We start from the raw sequence: 17403 nt of genomic DNA, 5'->3' as shown, positions 1-17403 counted from the left end.
TTAATTAATAGAGATTCACTAATAAAGCTTATAATTGTATATGTTATCAAAAAGGCATAGATAAAGTCGTTCTTACGTTTTAGTCACAGAGACTAGATATTAGTAAAGTTCATTTTATTCAGGAAAGTACATAAATAGTCGATTTACAAACATAATATTGGATTTATAGATAGAGCTAGTACATACAATACCTAAAGCCACTAGTACGCATAGCGTTTCGGGCATATTATTGAGAGAGGAAAGATATTTATATTTAAACAATTTTTTTTTTTTTTTTTTTTTTTACCGACGCTCTCCCTATTGATGAGAACTACAACCTAATGAAGATAAATGTTAATTTTATGTAGATACTGTAATAAACGAAAGGTTTTAATGTCATCAGAGAAGCAGAAATATAGGCAAATTTTAAATCCCTTGTCATAAATATAACTGAAGTGAAAGCAAAGATATAAATTATGTTATAATGTTATAAAGTATGATGTTATTACAGAGTGTGTTGCTGTGCCCAAGAGAAAATTTACACCACCATGGGAGGATTGTAATGTAGATGTAGTAATTACTCCCTTGCATAAGAAAAAAAGTATGTATGAAATAGGAGAGCTGAGGGCAACATATGATTGTATAATTAGAAAACTGCCTACGGAAAACACTCTACATGTATATTGTGATGGGTCAGTAGCTAGGGATGGGAAGGCAGGATGTGGAGTCTTGATCAGGGAGTACACTGACATCGGCACTGTAGATACTGTTATTGGACGCCGCTTAACTGACAATGTCTCTTCAACGCAGGCTGAACTCCAAGGAGTATTAGCAGGATTACAGGAAGTAGTCAAATGTGGTAAAAATGCTTGCTTCTTTATTGACAGCAGAGGAGCGTTAGAGTCTTTAAATAGCAGACGCCCAGTATATCAGAATATTGTGATAGAGTGTAGAGAGAATGTTAAGAGACTAGAAAAAACTGGGTATAAAGTAAGATTCATGTGGATCTCTTCACATGTGGGAATACTGTTGAATGAGGTAGTTGATGACATAGCGAAGAGAGCCACTGAAAAAACTCTTGTTGATGTTGTATGTCAGTTAACCTTGAAACAAATAAAAACAAGACTCAAGGTGATTCAGGAGGGTGAAGAAATGATAAAGAGAATGGCAATGGTGGACAGTAGTAATACACTTAAGAATTATTCAATAATAAATACAAATTCGTCCTTCACTTATGGTAAAGGAAAGTCTGCTTGGAAGGATTCAATTTACATGAGATTACGATTAGGATATAAATATATCTGGCAATACGGTGTTGATGTCAGTGAAAAAGATAAGGAGTGTAAATTATGTAGTATGCCGTACGCCCACACCTTAGAACATTATGTATTAGAGTGTCACCTTATTGAAAAATGGCCACTGCTTCGCAAAGCGGGGATGTTTCTGATGGGGGAGAAAGAAACATTTGCGCGGGCAGTCTGGGGCCGTATAAATACGGGGGCACATTGGGGCTCTGCCCTCACGCCGCTGCCCTCGCAACCACTCCCCGGCCGCCCGACTCGCACGAGATGGACATCACGCCAGCTGCCTCGGTACCTGGCCTCTCTCTCACGGACATCATGCAGGGCCCTCGACACCCCAGACCGATCCGGCAGGGGCCTCCTGCCCTACACTTTTAACCCCAAGGTGAGGTTTTCTGTTCAATTCTAGTCAGGACCTCCCCACTGCGGCGTGTGCCAAGCGCCATCCCCTCGCGGTACGTGTGTGCCGACTTAGTTAGTCCTTTGGGCTCTCTGCTGCTGGTTCTCGGGAGAGTGGGGCGCCCTTCTTGACCCCGTGTCTCGCGCCCCCGTGCCGTGGAGGTCGCGTGGCTGGCTTAGGGTCGGCGTGCGCCGGGCCGCGTCCCTAGGGGCCTGCGTTCGGTCTCCTCTCAGGTGGGGCACCGTCCAGCCGCGCCCGTCGTGTCCAGGGGGCCCCGCAGCGTGGCGTTCCCAGGCGCGCGCCCTGCCCGGGGCCCCGTCGGCGGCCAGGCGTGCCCTTGCCGGCGTCGCCACGTGGCCAGGCGTGAAGGGCCCTTCGCCCTTCGTGCTCTGCCTTGGGGCCCATGCCTCGCCGCCATCGACCACGTGTCTGGTTGTCTGGGCGTGCTTCGGCGTCCTTCCCGCCTTTCCTTCGGGGCTCCCTGTTGCCAGCCCGCCGGGTTCCCTGGGCTGTCCCAGGGGGCCAGGTTTCTCCTTGTCCGAGGACATGTGTCGCCGTCGGCGTCGGCTTGTGGCCAGGTTCGGTCCTACGCCCGGGGCGCATGTTCTTGGCGGCGGCGACACGTGGCCAGGCGTGGGCGGCCCTATGGCGGGCCCCGCCTTGGGGCCCATGCATGCCTTGCCGGGTCGTCACGTGCCTGGCCGGCAGGGCGTGCTTCTGCGACTCTCCTGTTTTTCCCTCGGGTGTTCCCTGTTGCCGGTCTGCCGGGTTCCCTGGGCTGTCCCCAGGGGTCGGGTCTCCCTGTGCGGACACGCGTCGCCGCTGGCGACGGTTCGTGGCCAGGTTCCGACCCTTCGCCCGGGCCTGCTACGGGGCACACGCCTGGTCGTGCTGCCACGTGGCACGGCGCTCCGTGGAGCGCACGGCTGGGCTGTGTTCTGCCCTTCCTGTTCCCTTATTTGGGTGCTAATCCACGTGGCTTTGCGCCACGGCTTCCCCACGTCGGGGCTCGGGCTGCCTTGCGCCCGTACGGGCGCGCCTGTGTGCGCCCCCCCCCCCTCCCTTTCGTCTAGGCCCTGAGCATTCCGTGTGGCAGCGCGTGGTTGGTAGGCCACGGGGTCCTTGGCGTGTGTGGTGTGTTAATTCAAGCTTTCCGTCGTCCAGGCCCTCAGGCACGTGTCCTGCTTGCCTGGGGGGTAGCCAGGACCGTTACGCCATGTCCTCCGTCTGGCCGGTGTTGCCCGGCAGGTTGGTTCCCACGGGGTCCTTGGCGTGTGTGGTGTGTTCTCATTTAGGCACGTCGCCCTCGGACGTCTCGCCCGGCCGTGTTGCCCGGGGTGTTAGTCCCAGGCCCCTTTGGAGTCCCGGAGTCCCCAGGTACGTCTTCCCCGGAGTTGTCGCCGAACAAGTTGTCCCCAGACGTCCGTCTGCCCGGTGTAAGTCCGGCATGTAGTCCCCAGACGTCCGTCTGGCCGGTGTAGCCCGGTGTGTTATTTCAAGCTTTCCGTCGTCCAGGCCCTCAGGCACGTGTCCTGCTTGCCTGGGGGGTAGCCAGGACCGTTACTCCACGTCCTCCGTCTTGCCGGTGTTGCCCGGCAGGTTGGTTCCCAGGCGTTCCCGCCTGGCCGGTGTAGCCCGGTGTAGCCTACGTTGCAAGTTCAGCGTTCGTCCGCCTTGTGTCGTCGGTTGTTCTTCAACGTCGGAGGGGGACGCTGGCGTTGTAAGCACGGACCCGAGATCAGCACGACGACGTCTGCAGGTTTATGTCTAACGGTACGTACCACAGGCCCTGGGTTCGGCGTTGCCGCCGGCAATCCAGGATGACTCGTCTCCCTCGGTGTTCGTTAAGTCCTCGGCGTACAGTTCCAGGGGCAGTGCCCTGGACAGGGGGGCGGCCCCCATGTTGCCTGGGGCACGGTACCCTCCAGCAGATGGCGGCGTCGAAGCGTCGTCGGAAACGTCGTATATTTAATGATATCCCATTCTTTCCCTTTCTAAGACAATGTAAATTAAGTTTTTCACACACTTTATATGGAAGGTTTCTTATTTTGTACTTGCAGACATCTCGCGACATGCCTTGCCCTTATTCATAATTATGTTCTACATTTCAGCACTGACATGCCTCTGCTTTCAGGTCACCACGGATTCCTTTTGCCAACAGCCTAACTTAATTAACTCCTTCATTCGTTGCCTCGCGCATGTCGCATGTTCAATTTTTGCGTTCGCTGTGCTACAGTGCTCACTTTTCCTTGTCTTACGTCATTAAGTAAAGTCAGCCAGGCTGTGCTATTTGCAGTATTCGCGGGCCCCCCCTTTTAGCTTCCCGTTTCCTGGCCCTGCACTTTTGCCTGGTTTCATCGGTAGTCACAGTAGTTTATGCTTAGTTCTTGCAGTTTATTCACGTTACTTATATGGTTATATTTATGTTATGCTTCTCCTCCGTTTTCTTAATGTAAAAATGGTTTTATTTATTCTAGGGCGAAATGTTCCAGTTAGCCTACCGCAATTTAATCATCTTACTTATTTGGTAACATTTGTGCTGTGCATCATTTTATGTTTGTCATTAAATTTGTTATCTATTTATTATAGGGCGAAATGTCCCATTCGCCTACCACTATTTAATCCCTGTTACTTAATGGGTTACATTTGTGTCGTGCATCCTTTATGTTTGTTATAAACAATTTTACTATAGGGCGAAATGTTATATTTGCCTTACGTTATTTTGTTTCTGCCATCTCTTGTTTATTTCCTTGGCAGTGTCTACAGTTAGTAGTCCCCTTTCCTTCGCCGTTGTTTTTCAAGGCAGCCAGGATGTGCGAGGTGCAGTTGTGGGCACTCGCCTCTAGCTTTACGCTTCTGGCCCTGCAGTTGTTGGGTTCCTTTCATTCATTCTCGTTTACGCCTAGCTCTCGCTGTTTGTTCAGCGGACCTGTGTTTGGACCTGTTCTGTTCGTGTAGTTATGTTCTTCCCCCGGTTCCTCTGTCGTTCAACTACGCTTGTTGCTACTACGTCTGTAAGGTCTGCTGCTTGCCTCGCTATCGGTGTTGCGGGCCTCTTGCTTCTTGCTTGTTTATTCAGACTACTTCCCCCCCCCCTTCTCTGGGGGGTTTTCATTGGGTTGGTTAACTTTCTTTCTGCTGCCTAGATATTTTCTTGGTCTCCTTCGGGTGTTTACTGAGCTTTGCCTTTATGGTTTGGGTAAATTCCGACGCGTCGGGCTCGTTGCTGTGTTTCGGGCCTCTTGCCCTTGCTTTAAGTTATTGGGGCCTGTTCGTCAGCCTTCCCCAGTCATTCGCCTCCTGCAGGCTATGCTTTGACAGCTGCTTGTCTCTTTTGCTGGGTTACTTTTATGCTTCTCCCCTTCCTGTCTAGGTATGTTTAGGTATGGCCAGCGGTGCGCGAGCCGCGGCTTATCGGTTGCCCCCCCCCCTGGTTCCCTCTTTACTCGGTCTCGCCCTCTTACTTCCGCATTCTTCCATCCCATTCTACGTTATCGCCTCTCGCTTTAGGGCCTATGTCCCTCTCAGACCGGGTTGTGTGCCGTCCAGCGCGCCTCGGCGACGTTATCTTCTCTTCGGCCCACTGTTTTCCGCCCCCCCCCCCCCCAGCCGTGCGGGCACGCCTGTGGGAAACGTCTCCTTGGTTCCTCCTACGTCTGCTTGTCTTACCATCCCCCCCCCCCCTTCGTGCCTGCAGGATTCTGTTTTTATCCCCGGCAACGTGTCTTAATTACTGTTAGTTGGGGCGTCGTATGTTATGCTAGCAGGCGCGGCAGCCGGGTTTATTCCCCCCCTGCCTGTCGCCAGGTTAGTCAGGCTGTCACTAACGTTCCCTCTTTCCACAGTGGCGAGAAGCCGGACCACCCAACATCTGCAACACGGAAGACGGCACGGACGGCGTCAACGCGAGGACAGCAACGTAGTGGAGCACGGACACAGCCGGCCAGGGCGCGGACCAAGCCCGCACGCTTTGCCTCTACAGAGCCCTCCTCGGCTGGCTCGGACACGGACACCGGGCGCACACCTCAGCTGGACAATTCGGACAAAGCAACGGGTGGCACAGTGACACAATTCCCACCCTTTCAGCAGAAGATTGGACGACGCTGCAGGCCCTCATTGCGCAAGCACGTGGGCCCTCCTCGGGCTCAGGTCACCGCGACGGAGGAGGTGCAGTGACATCGGACAACAGTGCAGTGACGCTGCCGCCCTTGTTCCTGCGAGAAGCAGGCCTCGCCGAGACGCCGACAACAGTTCCCGCGCACCTCCTGCCCTGCAACTGTGAGGACCCTATTCAACTCCCCGCAGCCAGCGGCGAGGCGTACTTACAGGGCTAAGTGGGTGGAGTACGCCGCCTACGTCTCAGCAGGACGGCGAGGAGAATGCCCCTTCGATGCTGCACCTTCGACTCTGGTGAACTTCCTGCAATCTCTGCCCTCGCGGGGCCTGGCTTACCGCTCTCTGCACGCCTATCTAGTGGCCATCGCCTTCGTCCGCAAGCTACACGGTAGGAGGGACCCAACTCGGCAGTTCCTGGTCACCCAACTCCTCAAGGGGCACGTAACTCCGCACAGCGGGCCCCTGCACGGCGTCTCCCTGTGACGAGGAGCCCCCTGCATCGCCTGCTGCGGGCACTGGGAGGCGTATGTAACTCCGCCTATGAGAAGTCTTGCTACAGGGCGCTCTTCTCCCTGGTTTTCCACGCCTGCCTACGCCCGGGTGAGGCGGTCTACGTGGAGCATGGACGACACACGCTCAACCTTGAGCAGGTATCACTTACGACGGCAGGAATAGATATCGTCTTCAACACCTACAAGCACAGCGCAGGTCGCACGCCCACCCTCTCCCTGAGAGCGAACCCTTCCAGCAAGTACCGCCCGGTCCGTGCTCTGTCCAAATACTTTAATTACAGGGGCCTGGGCCGGGGCCCATATTCAAACACGCCGCAGGCGCTCCTGTCACCAGGCGAGTTTTCTCCAGGATCCTACGCACTGCCCTCTCGGCGCTAGGCTGCCTCCAGATGACTACGCTCCGCATTCCTTCCGTATCGGCAGCGCCACCCAGCTGTCTCGGGACGGGCTCGCCACATCAGAAATAATGGCAGTCGGCAGGTGGAAGAGTAGTGCTCTCACGTCCTACGTCAGACGGGACGTTGTTGCTCTGCCACTTTGAGTGCCTCACGCGGCCAGCTGGCACTCGCCCTTCGGGGGGGGGGGGGGCCGGCCGCTGGCCTGCGGTGGGGGTGCAGCGCCGGTCCCCAAGTGTCCCGCTGTCCGCAGCTAATACTTTGCCCAGCTAATACTTTGCCCAGTCTAGGTGCTAGTAAGCCCTACTTGTAGTCACCCCCCTTCTCCTTATTCATTAGGTCTTTTACGGCCTCTTGGCCGGGTACATTACGTGTTATGTGGTCTCTCACTTATTAGTTATTCTTTGTGTCCTGCCTGTTATATCCTAGTGTTATATAATTACTACACATTTGCACTCGGCCTTAATTCTAGTACCAGTTAACCTTTAGGTTTCTGCAGAATTAGTTTCCATGTCACTATAGGCTAAGGTCTCATACTTACTACGGGTGTACCTTTTAAGTTAAATCTAGTCCTCGGACTTGGAATTGTTACTGTTAATTCTTACTTTATATATTTACTTTATATATTTTAATATAAACTTTATATATTTTAATATAAACTTTATATATTTACTTACTTTATATATTTGAAACTTTATATATTTACATGTTCTGCAGAAATTAATCTTCAATAAATTTAAAGCCCCATACTGCCAGTATCTTTCTCCCCCTGATCAGAAATACGTACAGCATTTTAGGCAAGTTGTAAGAGGAAAGACTTAGACTAAAACTTAATACTAATTAAGATCAAAAGCATAAATTGAATAGGAAAAAAAAGAAAAGGAGAATTATAATAATTACATGATGGATAGAACAACAGAAAATGCAACAGAACAGCAGAAGGAATTTTAACTAAACAGAAGGTTACAATACAATACAATACAATACAATACAATACAATACAATTTTATTTAGGTAAGGTACATACATACAATAAATATTTACAAGGATTGTTTACTTGTACTGTACTGACTGTATTGACTGTACAATTTTATTTAAGGTTATAGATGGAAGATAGGAGTTAAACAAGTTGGTCAATATACAATTGGTTGGTTAATGATCTTGCTCAAAACGCTATGCATATTAATGGCTTTAGGTATTATATGACTAGCTCTATCTATAAATCCAACTTTATATTTGCAAATCATCTATTTTTCCTGAATAAAAAATTTGAATTTGAATAATGATAAGTTGGTCAGTTTCTTCTCTTACTTTATATATTTGCCTGTCGTATCTCTGTTTTCTGATGTGTGGTTTGGAGCTTCATAATTATCATAATTATAATTATTAACATTTTAATCATTATTGACATTAACACAAATATTGCTAACCAAAGAAAACGTGAGAGGAGTGTGGGAGGGAGAGCGCGCGGGGCCGCCGTCACAACACTCACCCGCTCCTGCCTCCTGTTGCTCTCCGGTGCTCATGGCCGCCAACACTTTCAGATTCAGATTCAGATTCAGATGTTTATTCAGGTAAGGTATATACATACAAGTGATGTTACATTAATGGATTGATATATAGATAGAGCTAGTACATACAATGCCTAAAGCCACTATTACGCAATGCGTTTCGGGCAAGAAAAACATTAATAACTAGAACTTAATACTAATTGAGCATAAAGAATAAAAGATGTTGAGAACAAATACAAATAAAGATAAAAAAAAGGGGGAACATGACTGAAAAAGCAGCACAAATACAATAGGTTGACAAACAGTGTTTATTAAAAAAAAAGAAAAAAAAAAAGAAAATAACAGACATGGGTTGACAATAGAGGAGTGAGGTAGATTACAGGGAATTTATTAGGTAGTGTTTAGTTTTTATCTTAAACTGGTTGAGAGAGGTACAGTCTTTAACATGGTTGGGAAGGTCATTCCACATTCTGGGCCCCTTGATTTGCAGAGCATTTCTAGTTTGATTAAGACGTACTCTAGGAATATCAAAACTGTATTTATTTCTGGTGTGGTGCTCATGGGTTCTGTTACAACCTTCTATGAAGCTTTTAAGATCAGGATTGGCATTATAGTTTAGCGTTTTATATATGTATAATACACATGAGAGAATGTGCAGTGACTTAATATCTAACATATTAAGAGATTTGAGTAGGGGTACCGAGTGATGTCTGGGGCCAGAGTTGGATATTGTTCTAATAGCGGCTTTGTGTTGGGTAATTAGAGGACGTAAGTGATTTTGGGTAGTAGAACCCCAAGCACAAATACCATAGTTGAGATAAGGATAGATAAGGGAGTAATAGAGAGTCACCAGAGCAGGGCGTGGTACATAATATCTGATCTTAGAAAGAATGCCCACAGTTTTTGAAACTTTTTTTGATATATTTAGAATGTGTCCCTGGAAACACTTAGCACTTAGGGAAAGTGCTAAGCAATTACGACTATATAACACCACGAAGAGGTCGGGATAAAAACGGGAGACATCTCCCGTCACGCAGGGTGTAGTCGCACCTCCACAGATCTCCAGCATCAGCTCTTGATACTGGTAATGGCTCAAAAGGGCCACCACTTACGGGCTATCTTGAGATGATTTCGGGGCTTTTAGTGTCCCCGCGGCCCGGTCTTCGACCAGGCCTCCACCCCCAGGAAGCAGCCCGTGACAGCTGACTAACACCCAGGTACCTATTTTACTGCTAGGTAACAGGGGCATAGGGTGAAAGAAACTTTGCCCATTGTTTCTCGCCGGCGCCTGGGATCGAACCCAGGACCACAGGATCACAAGTACAGTGTGCTGTCCGTTCGGCCGACCGGCTCCCATGAATAGCCCTCGACCGGGCTATTCATGCCCGTGGCACCTCTTGGGTGGCTTAATCTTCATCACTCAATCAATCGGGATAAAGATTTGTGATGGGACGGTCGGAGATTTAAGGCAGACCTGCAGGAAGGGAGACCGTCGCTCTGTTCCATCCAGTCCAAGTGCTCCTGGCGGGTTTCCTCTCTCTCTCTCTCAAGGCCTTCGTGTTGGGCAACCATCTTGTGCAACTTTCAGTGTTCCTCACGCTGGCCTGGGGCTGTGGTGGCCATGTCTGCTCATGGATTCCACTGACTTTCTAACAAACATCCCATGGACTCTTAGGACGATGACCAGTGTAGGCTCAGGGCCCTAAACACCACCGGTGTGATGGTTGATACTGAGACAAAAATAGTCCATGTGCGGTTAAAAGCTCAGTACCTCAAGGTACAGTCCTTGCACCACTGCTTTTCCTTATTCTCATAGCCACCCCCTCCCCCATACACCCACCCACAAGCCACCCCTCCCCCATATACCCACCCTTTAGCCACCTCTCCCCATTATACCTATCCCTCCATGTACATTAATAAGTATTATATATTATGCCTCACAATTCTTAAATCAGAAACTTTCTTATTCTTAAAAGTAGTTACTGTATTAATTTATATCAAATGCCAAAGCCTTCTTCTTGACTACTGGTGTAGGACAGTGATACTAAACTCTTCATATTCATGTTGACTACTGGTGTAGGACAATGATACTAAACTCTTCATATTCTTGTTGACTACTGGTGTAGGACAATGATACTAAACTCTTCATATTCATGTTGACTACTGGTGTAGGACAATGATACTAAACTCTTCATATTCATGTTGACTACTGGTGTAGGACAATGATACTAAACTCTTCATATTCATGTTGACTACTGGTGTAGGACAATGATACTAAACTCTTCATATTCATGTTGACTACTGGTGTAGGACAGTGATACTAAACTCTTCATATTCATGTTGACTACTGGTGTAGGACAATGATACTATACTCTTCATATATTTGTTGACTACTGGTGTAGGACAATGATACTAAACTCTTCATATTCTTGTTGACTACTGGTGTAGGACAATGATACTATACTCTTCATATTTACAGTGTGGTTTCCCAGCAAGATACTGGTCGAATGTGAGGACTTGTTAACTAATGGTGTCTGGCAGATTGCAGGAAGAAACAGCCTATCAACAATAATAAAGAACCAAGCTTAAGAAGTCTCATTGCTATATTAGACCGCATACTGTATTAGAAACAAAGAATACCAACTCGCAATATGGCAAGCTCAAATGCAACAAAGAAGTTTCTTCAGCAAGTTTTGACTGCAGTGGCAGAAGGAGCGGGTTTTAACAAAAATCTATCCAAAGTATGTTACAATGTTCGTTAAAACTTATTGCATCATTTATATAAATTTTTATGTTGATTTACTTTAACCCTTAGACAGAGGTTATTGTAAATTGTTGATTCACAGGGTAATGTCATTATCATCATAAGAAGAATTACAAAATTATTGTCTGAGTTTTACATGTATAATGCAAATATGGATATAATAGGTCTATGTGGATGTAATGGAGTTTACTTTGACCCATGAAAACAATCCTGCTACTATTTCATGGTAAAAATTTGATTGTCATGAATGTTACTAGGGAAATGTGGTCATCATCATGTGATGATTTAAACAATTATTGTCTCAGTTTTACATATGTGATGCAAATATGGCTATAATAGGTCTCTGTGCCTCGCCTAAGGAGATTCGGGAGGCACTTTTGGCGTACCTCCTGAGAGACCCAGATTCTGCCTCTGTGATGGATCCATCCTTGTTTGAGTTCAGTTCTTGTGAAGCTCAGTGTCTCGTATTGGGGGCAATATGAGGTCTCGGAGTCTTCCTGGTTGGGGGAGTGCCCATTCTCGGTCCGCTACCTTGTCTCCCCCTCCGGAGGCATTCCTGCGGCTGCAGTTCCACCTTCAGCTGTTTCTAGGGAATGGGGGGTTCCCGGGTCACTCGGCGGTTGCTTGAGCAGTTTTGTGGGAGACTGAACTTCTCTGTGCTAGTTTACTCACCGGGTCGGGTTTGGCTTCGGCGTCTGTTCTGGTTGGCCTCTGTGGGCCTTGTCAGTTTCTGCATCGCCTGCTTCCTCTTCGGTTTTTTTCTGAGTTGAGTGCCTTGGCGCCTACTCAATGTGTTCATGGATGTGTCGTCTCTCAGTGGGGCTGTGTGACCAGTGTTCACCAGGCCGGACAGGAGCAGTGAGGTCCGTCCTTCCGTCGAGCTCACAGAACAGTGTGGGAGTTCGTGGCAGTTTGGCTGTTGCCTTGGGTCACTCGGCGTTCAACGACCTGGCCCCATTCGGACTAAACTCCGGTGATTCATTGGGTGAATTTCTGAGGCTCTCTTCAGTTCTTGGCTCTTTGGGGCTGGTCACTTTGACTCATCTGTTGGATTCTCGAGGTTTGGCGCTCTCTCTGTGCGGTTCATTCCCCTGTCCACCGAATGGACTGTCAACGCAGACTACTTCAGTTGGCTCTGCCGGACTTAGTGATACTAAACTCTTCATATTCTTGTTGACTACTGGCATAGGAAAGTGATACTAAACTCTTCATTTTAACTCCACCTCCAGGTAGTCTACCTGGAGGTGGACCTGTTTGCATCGGCGTGGTCTCGGCGTCTCCCGATATGTGTGTGGTGCCCTTCCCCAACTGTGGAGCCGTCTCGGTAGTCGCCTTTCAGCAGGTCTGTTCAAGGTGGGGTTACCTGTACCTCTTTCAACCAGTCCAGCTATTGCTTCAGGTTCTGGCTTGGAGTCTTACTGCAGAAGAGTCGTCCAAGTGGCCCTTGGTTTCAGGCACGGCTCACTCGGTGTCCGAACCCAAGGCGTTTTCCGCAGCTCCGCCTTTTTCAGCAGATCGGACCGGTCCGGTTCATGGCCGGTTCAGACGCTCTTTGTGTCTGGTCTTTTTGACATGGGTTCATCACCACTTGTATGGTGATCAGGTGGCTTTGTTGATGGTGTCCCACCTGCGAGCTTCATCTCAGTGACAGTAAAACATTTCCTGGTAATCTTTTTGCCATTTTCTGTCTCTTTGTAGGTTGTCTTCTATTTCTGATAGGGTTGTCTTGTCATTTCTTTGCTTTTTCAGGACCGTCATTTGATGCTGAATACTGTCGCCTCGTATTGTGTGACGCTGACGGAGCCGCTTCAGCTTGCGTTCAGGGTGAATGTTACTTCCACCCCATTCCGCAGGCTCTCTCATGCTTTGTTTCACCTTCGGCCTGCTCATGCGCCACCTGAGCTGTCCTGGTCCTCGGACAGGGTGCTCTCTTTTTTTCTCTTCTCCTCGGCTTGTGGTGGTCCCTTCGGTTCAAGATTGTTTATGGTTCTGTTTCTGTTGGCATTGGCTTCTGGGGGTCTGTTTGGTGAGCTTCCTGCTCTCCTCCGGTGCAGGGGTTTCTGCTCCTTTGGTCCTGGTAGTCGGTTTATTCGATTGCAGCCGTCCCCTTTTCTGGCGAAGAAAGATATGACGGCTTTCCAGACAGGCCCTTGGGTTATTGATGCTTGGTTGGTCAGGCCGGGGGTGCATCATGTGTTGCGTCTGGTTACGGCTTTACGTCGTTACCTGCACGCCTCTGCTTCGGTGGCCGGAGACATGCTTTGGGATGATCAGGTTTCCCTCATTCCCTGGTCCAGGGCTCAGGTCTTCCAGGTCGTCCGCAGGGTTATTAAGTCTAGCCAGCCTGTGGTCTATACCTGTGCCCATGACATTTGTAAGTTTGCTGCTTTGGCTGCTGTCTTCGGTAACATGTCTTGGGCTGACATTCGGGCACGGGATTTTGGAGGTCGAACAGGGTTTTGGCTGCCCATTATTTGGTCAACATTCCTGGTCCTGCTCGTTCGTGTGTGGCTTTGGGTTGCAGCCAGTTGTCATGACTTCGAGTTGAGGAGCACCTGCCACGCTTTACATTTAATGCTTTTTTTTTCCATCTTCTAGTTTTGGCATGGTTAACGCCTCTAGTCTCTCCTCGTAACTCTTGTTCTTCAGTTCCGGAAACCATTTTGTAGCATGCCTTTGCATGTTTTCCCAGTTTATTTATGTGCTTCTTGAGTTATTGGTACCGTTCAACTTCTGCATATTCCAAATTTGGTCTCGCATAAGTCATGAACAGTTTCTTTAGTATTTCACAATCCATATAAATAAAAGTAAGTCTGAAATTGGAAAGTGATGCATCTGCTCCTCTCATAAAGATCTTTGTGTTCTTCTGGTGACAGTTTACCGTCCAAAACCACCCGTAGGTCTCATTCTTTATTAGAGTTCTTAAATTCATTTCCATCAAGTCTGCACTCGCTATGTGAGAGTTTGAAGGGTGTTAATTGCCCCCTGCTACACTTTCCTGGTCATTCTGTCTGCGGTGCTGCCTGTTGAGTCGATGACACCTTCAACCACGAGTCCTGCCATGTGCATGCCGTGAGGTATGCTAGCCCAACAATACCTGTTCCTGCCCTGAAGTATTCCAGCCCAACAACTCGGTATCCAAAAATGACAGGTTGGATAACAAGAATTTGTCAAACTAGAGATGCTGTTCCAATGATGATACTTTTTAAGACGCTAGTGCTCTCTAGAGTGGAATATTGTTGCATAATGACAAGCCCAATCAATGATACCTGTTCCTGCCCTGAGGTAAGCCCAATCATACTGATTCATACCATGATGTATGCTGGTCCATTAATACCTCTTGATGGCTATCATACGATGAAAATACATGTATCTATTACATGTGTTTTGTATCTTATATATGTTGGTAGAATCTGCTTATCCTGGATAGTAAATATGTTATCTTTTGTAGCTACGTATTGTGTCTGGCGGAATGGGAAAGTGCACAGCAGAAATGAAGGTTGAACAAGAACATACTAATCGAGCTGGAATTTTACATGGAGGTCTCACAGCAACTTTAGTGGATGCTGTATCAACAATGGCTTTGATGACCACAGAACAAGCTCTTCCTGGGGTTTCAGTGGACATCAATGTATCGTAAGTTTAATATTCACTTACTGTAATATAAGCAAGTTTTGGAAGTTAAGTGTTGAATGAAATAAAATGCTCTTTTCTGGGTGGCTATACTAGCTGCTCAGGACATTGGGCGACATACCACCCACAATACAGTACTGTACTACCGAGTATCTGGCCGTGCACAAACCTGCCAAACACCTGGACCAGCATCTGGTGTGCTTGTAGAGGTGAGCATAATAATGGCCCAAAAACAAAGTAAAACTGCTGGGAAAGTACAGGCGAAGTAAAACAAACTACGAATCTTGATTAGAGAAGGAAATTAGCAAATATTAGTTATCAATGGTAAACAATGATGTGTCAATACACAGCCCGTCGGGTTACTTGATGCCCACGATCGTACCCGATTCCCATAATGAAGAAAAAAAGCAATAGGTAAGGATGGGTAGTTAGTTACTGAGGGGTCACACAGAGGGGAATTTTATTATATTTAGTGCTTGATATCTGTATTGGCTCCTGAGTAGATCCTGTCTGCATTCTCACACAAGGACCTGAGGGAAAATTAACTTTGCCCCCAAAAAAAGGGGGGGGGGGATGGCTGACCCATGGAGGCAGAAGACAAGGACTCTGAAAAGTAGTAGAATAGGCAGAGCACCCAAAACCTGAGAGCAGTCCTGCTTCACAGTTTTCACTTTGGGTGGGCAGAAGTAATTGACTTGTGACTAATGTTAGCATGCTGACGGCTTTCCCTTTCCATACCTCATGATAAGCTTTTACAGTGTTTAGTTCTTTCCCTTCCTCCATCCCCTTTAGCTCTCAGGTTTTGTAATTTGTTTTTATTTGGATTGCTTCCAAGGAGTTCACTGCTCTCTACAGGGAAGATGCTATGCATGCTGTGTTGTGTGGGTGTGCAAGGACTGCCTGGATACCCTCATACTGGTACAGTACGAACTATTATCATCATAACAAGCCAATTGCAGTGCGCAGTGTCACTGCACTTGTACCAACATAAACGCTGCTGCTTGCACCAATATCACGAGCTGTCATTCTACTATCACCACCACCACAACTTCTACCATTATTATAATTACTCAAACCCACAAAATCACCGTTTTCATGAGAACCTTTACGATGTGGCACCAGATTTGTCCCACTTTGCAGCACAAAGAATGACAGTACAGATGGTATTGCTTTGCTACCACCACCATCACCATTGCTCTCTTTCATTTACTTTTTGTTGTCAGTCATTTATTTCATCTTTTGATATATTTGACATACATTCCTCTTCATCATTTCCAGCACTAGTAAAGTCATGAGTGCACCAGTGTTAGTGGTCACTTGCACTTGTAAGGCAGATAAGGAAAGATAAACATCAGGCATGGTGGAAGGCAGATAAGGAAAGATAAACATCAGGCATGGTGGAAGGCAGATAAGGAAAGATAAACATCAGGCATGGTGGAAGGCAGATAAGGAAAGATAAACATCAGGCATGGTGGAAGGCAGATAAGGAAAGATAAACATCAGGCATGGTGGGAGTCTTGACTGATATTCAAGAGAGTGAGTGTATGCAGGAAATTTTGTTCTGCATGATGAATGTAAAGAAGGGAAATGTAAGAACACCATTAACACACCTTATGAACAATTGGGGTTGAACACATTTGTCATATGCTGTGCACAGCTGTCTCCCAACAATATGTGATATGTGCAACAGTTTAAGGCTTAAAGTTATTAGAACAAGCAACTTCTGAACAGAAAATGTCAAGAGGTATAGTAAGGTCACCATAAACAATAGGAAAAGTGTACAGGACTTACCAAGAGGGAACTCTTGAGAATTATCCGAACTTGAAATTATTTGGATTTCATGTTGTATTGTCAAAACTGGTATTCAAATTTCCCAGATTAGCAGACCGTGGATGCCCAGATTCCTGTGGTTTACTGTATTTAGGCAGTATTGACAGCAGTAGACTCTCCTTGTGTATATTTCTGGCATATATTTTAATGTGCAGTCCAATACTGTATGTCCATAATAAAGAATTTTATATTTGTTGATCTGTGTACAATGTTAAATGATCTAATTATGTAAAATGATTAATTATAAAAAAGGCTCTAAGCCAGGAAGACCTATTTAGACTAATTATGAAAAATGTTGCTTTAATTCATTTTATTCTTTACAGGTATATAAGTGCAGCTAAGACTGGGGAAGAAATAATTATAAATGCAGAAACTCTCCGAGTTGGAAGAAATTTGGCATTCCTGAATGTTGACGTCATAAATAAAGAATCTGGTGCTCTTATTGCCAAGGGCAGTCACACAAAATATGTTGGATAAGTTATACTAATACTGTACAGTATTAACTTTCCTGCATATGCCATTTTGTGAGAAAAACCCATAATAGATATTTTATAAATACAGTACAGTGTAATTGTACATTTATGTAGACATTAATTTTGTAAATATTGTACAATATATTTGAGTTGTTTAGGCCCCATCTTTGACACTAAATATATATATTGTATTTGTTGATAAGCTTTTAATTTTCAGAAATGTTAATGTATTTTAGTTTATTATACATGTTACTTCCCCTCAGTAGGCGGTGCCTTGAAGTGGTGGGTGGTGAGAGGCGCTCTTGTGTGTCACTCACTGGTAAGAGGGTGACACACAAGACCACTTCCAGGTCTTCTTCCTCTCCGATCTGTGGCCACAAGTGTCCCCTCATGGATCACTGACCATCATTTCTGACTTTCCTTCCCACTCATCTCCTACCCCACTGGGTTAGCACTAATTCTGTATTTCCCCCTCCTATTTCCCCCTCC

The 17403-nt window shown here is 46.8% G+C and overlaps 2 protein-coding genes across 6 annotated transcripts; one reads left to right on the top strand and one right to left on the bottom strand.

Moving 5' to 3' along the window:
• Positions 1-1751: 1751 nt before the first annotated feature.
• On the bottom strand, positions 1752-2351 carry LOC138353518 (collagen alpha-1(VII) chain-like). Its single transcript, XM_069306503.1, has one exon. The coding sequence runs from the start codon at positions 2349-2351 to the stop codon at positions 1752-1754; it is 600 nt and encodes a 199-aa protein (XP_069162604.1).
• A 5774-nt stretch (positions 2352-8125) lies between these two features.
• Positions 8126-17116, top strand: LOC123767974 (acyl-coenzyme A thioesterase 13). Of its 5 annotated transcripts, none has more exons than XM_069306555.1 (4): positions 8126-8277; positions 10694-10955; positions 14430-14614; positions 16765-17116. In XM_069306555.1, the coding sequence occupies exons 2-4, from the start codon at positions 10866-10868 to the stop codon at positions 16916-16918; spliced, it is 429 nt and encodes a 142-aa protein (XP_069162656.1). In that variant the 5' UTR covers positions 8126-8277; positions 10694-10865; the 3' UTR covers positions 16919-17116. The 5 variants fall into 5 exon arrangements, with proteins under 5 accessions (XP_069162656.1, XP_069162658.1, XP_069162659.1 ...); XM_069306557.1 differs by having other exon boundaries at positions 8143-8277; positions 10756-10955; XM_069306558.1 differs by lacking the exon at positions 8126-8277 and adding an exon at positions 9171-9298 and having other exon boundaries at positions 10756-10955.
• Positions 17117-17403: the final 287 nt, after the last annotated feature.

This window comes from Procambarus clarkii, chromosome 58 (genome assembly GCF_040958095.1).
Source record: "Procambarus clarkii isolate CNS0578487 chromosome 58, FALCON_Pclarkii_2.0, whole genome shotgun sequence".
NCBI lineage: Eukaryota > Metazoa > Arthropoda > Malacostraca > Decapoda > Cambaridae > Procambarus > Procambarus clarkii.
The sequence above is the reverse complement of the archived record's forward strand: the minus strand, read 5'-3'. Positions and strand labels throughout refer to the sequence as shown.

What these genes read in the sequence shown, in the direction of transcription:
- LOC138353518 (XM_069306503.1), bottom strand. Translation starts at nt 2,351, where the DNA reads ATGGGCCCCAAGGCGGGGCCCGCCATAGGGCCGCCCACGCCTGGCCAC.
- LOC123767974 (XM_069306555.1), top strand. Translation starts at nt 10,866, where the DNA reads ATGGCAAGCTCAAATGCAACAAAGAAGTTTCTTCAGCAAGTTTTGACT. An exon ending in TTAACAAAAATCTATCCAAA is followed by an intron (nt 10,956 to 14,429) that starts GTATGTTACAAT and finishes TATCTTTTGTAG; the next exon opens with CTACGTATTGTGTCTGGCGG. An exon ending in TCAGTGGACATCAATGTATC is followed by an intron (nt 14,615 to 16,764) that starts GTAAGTTTAATA and finishes TATTCTTTACAG; the next exon opens with GTATATAAGTGCAGCTAAGA.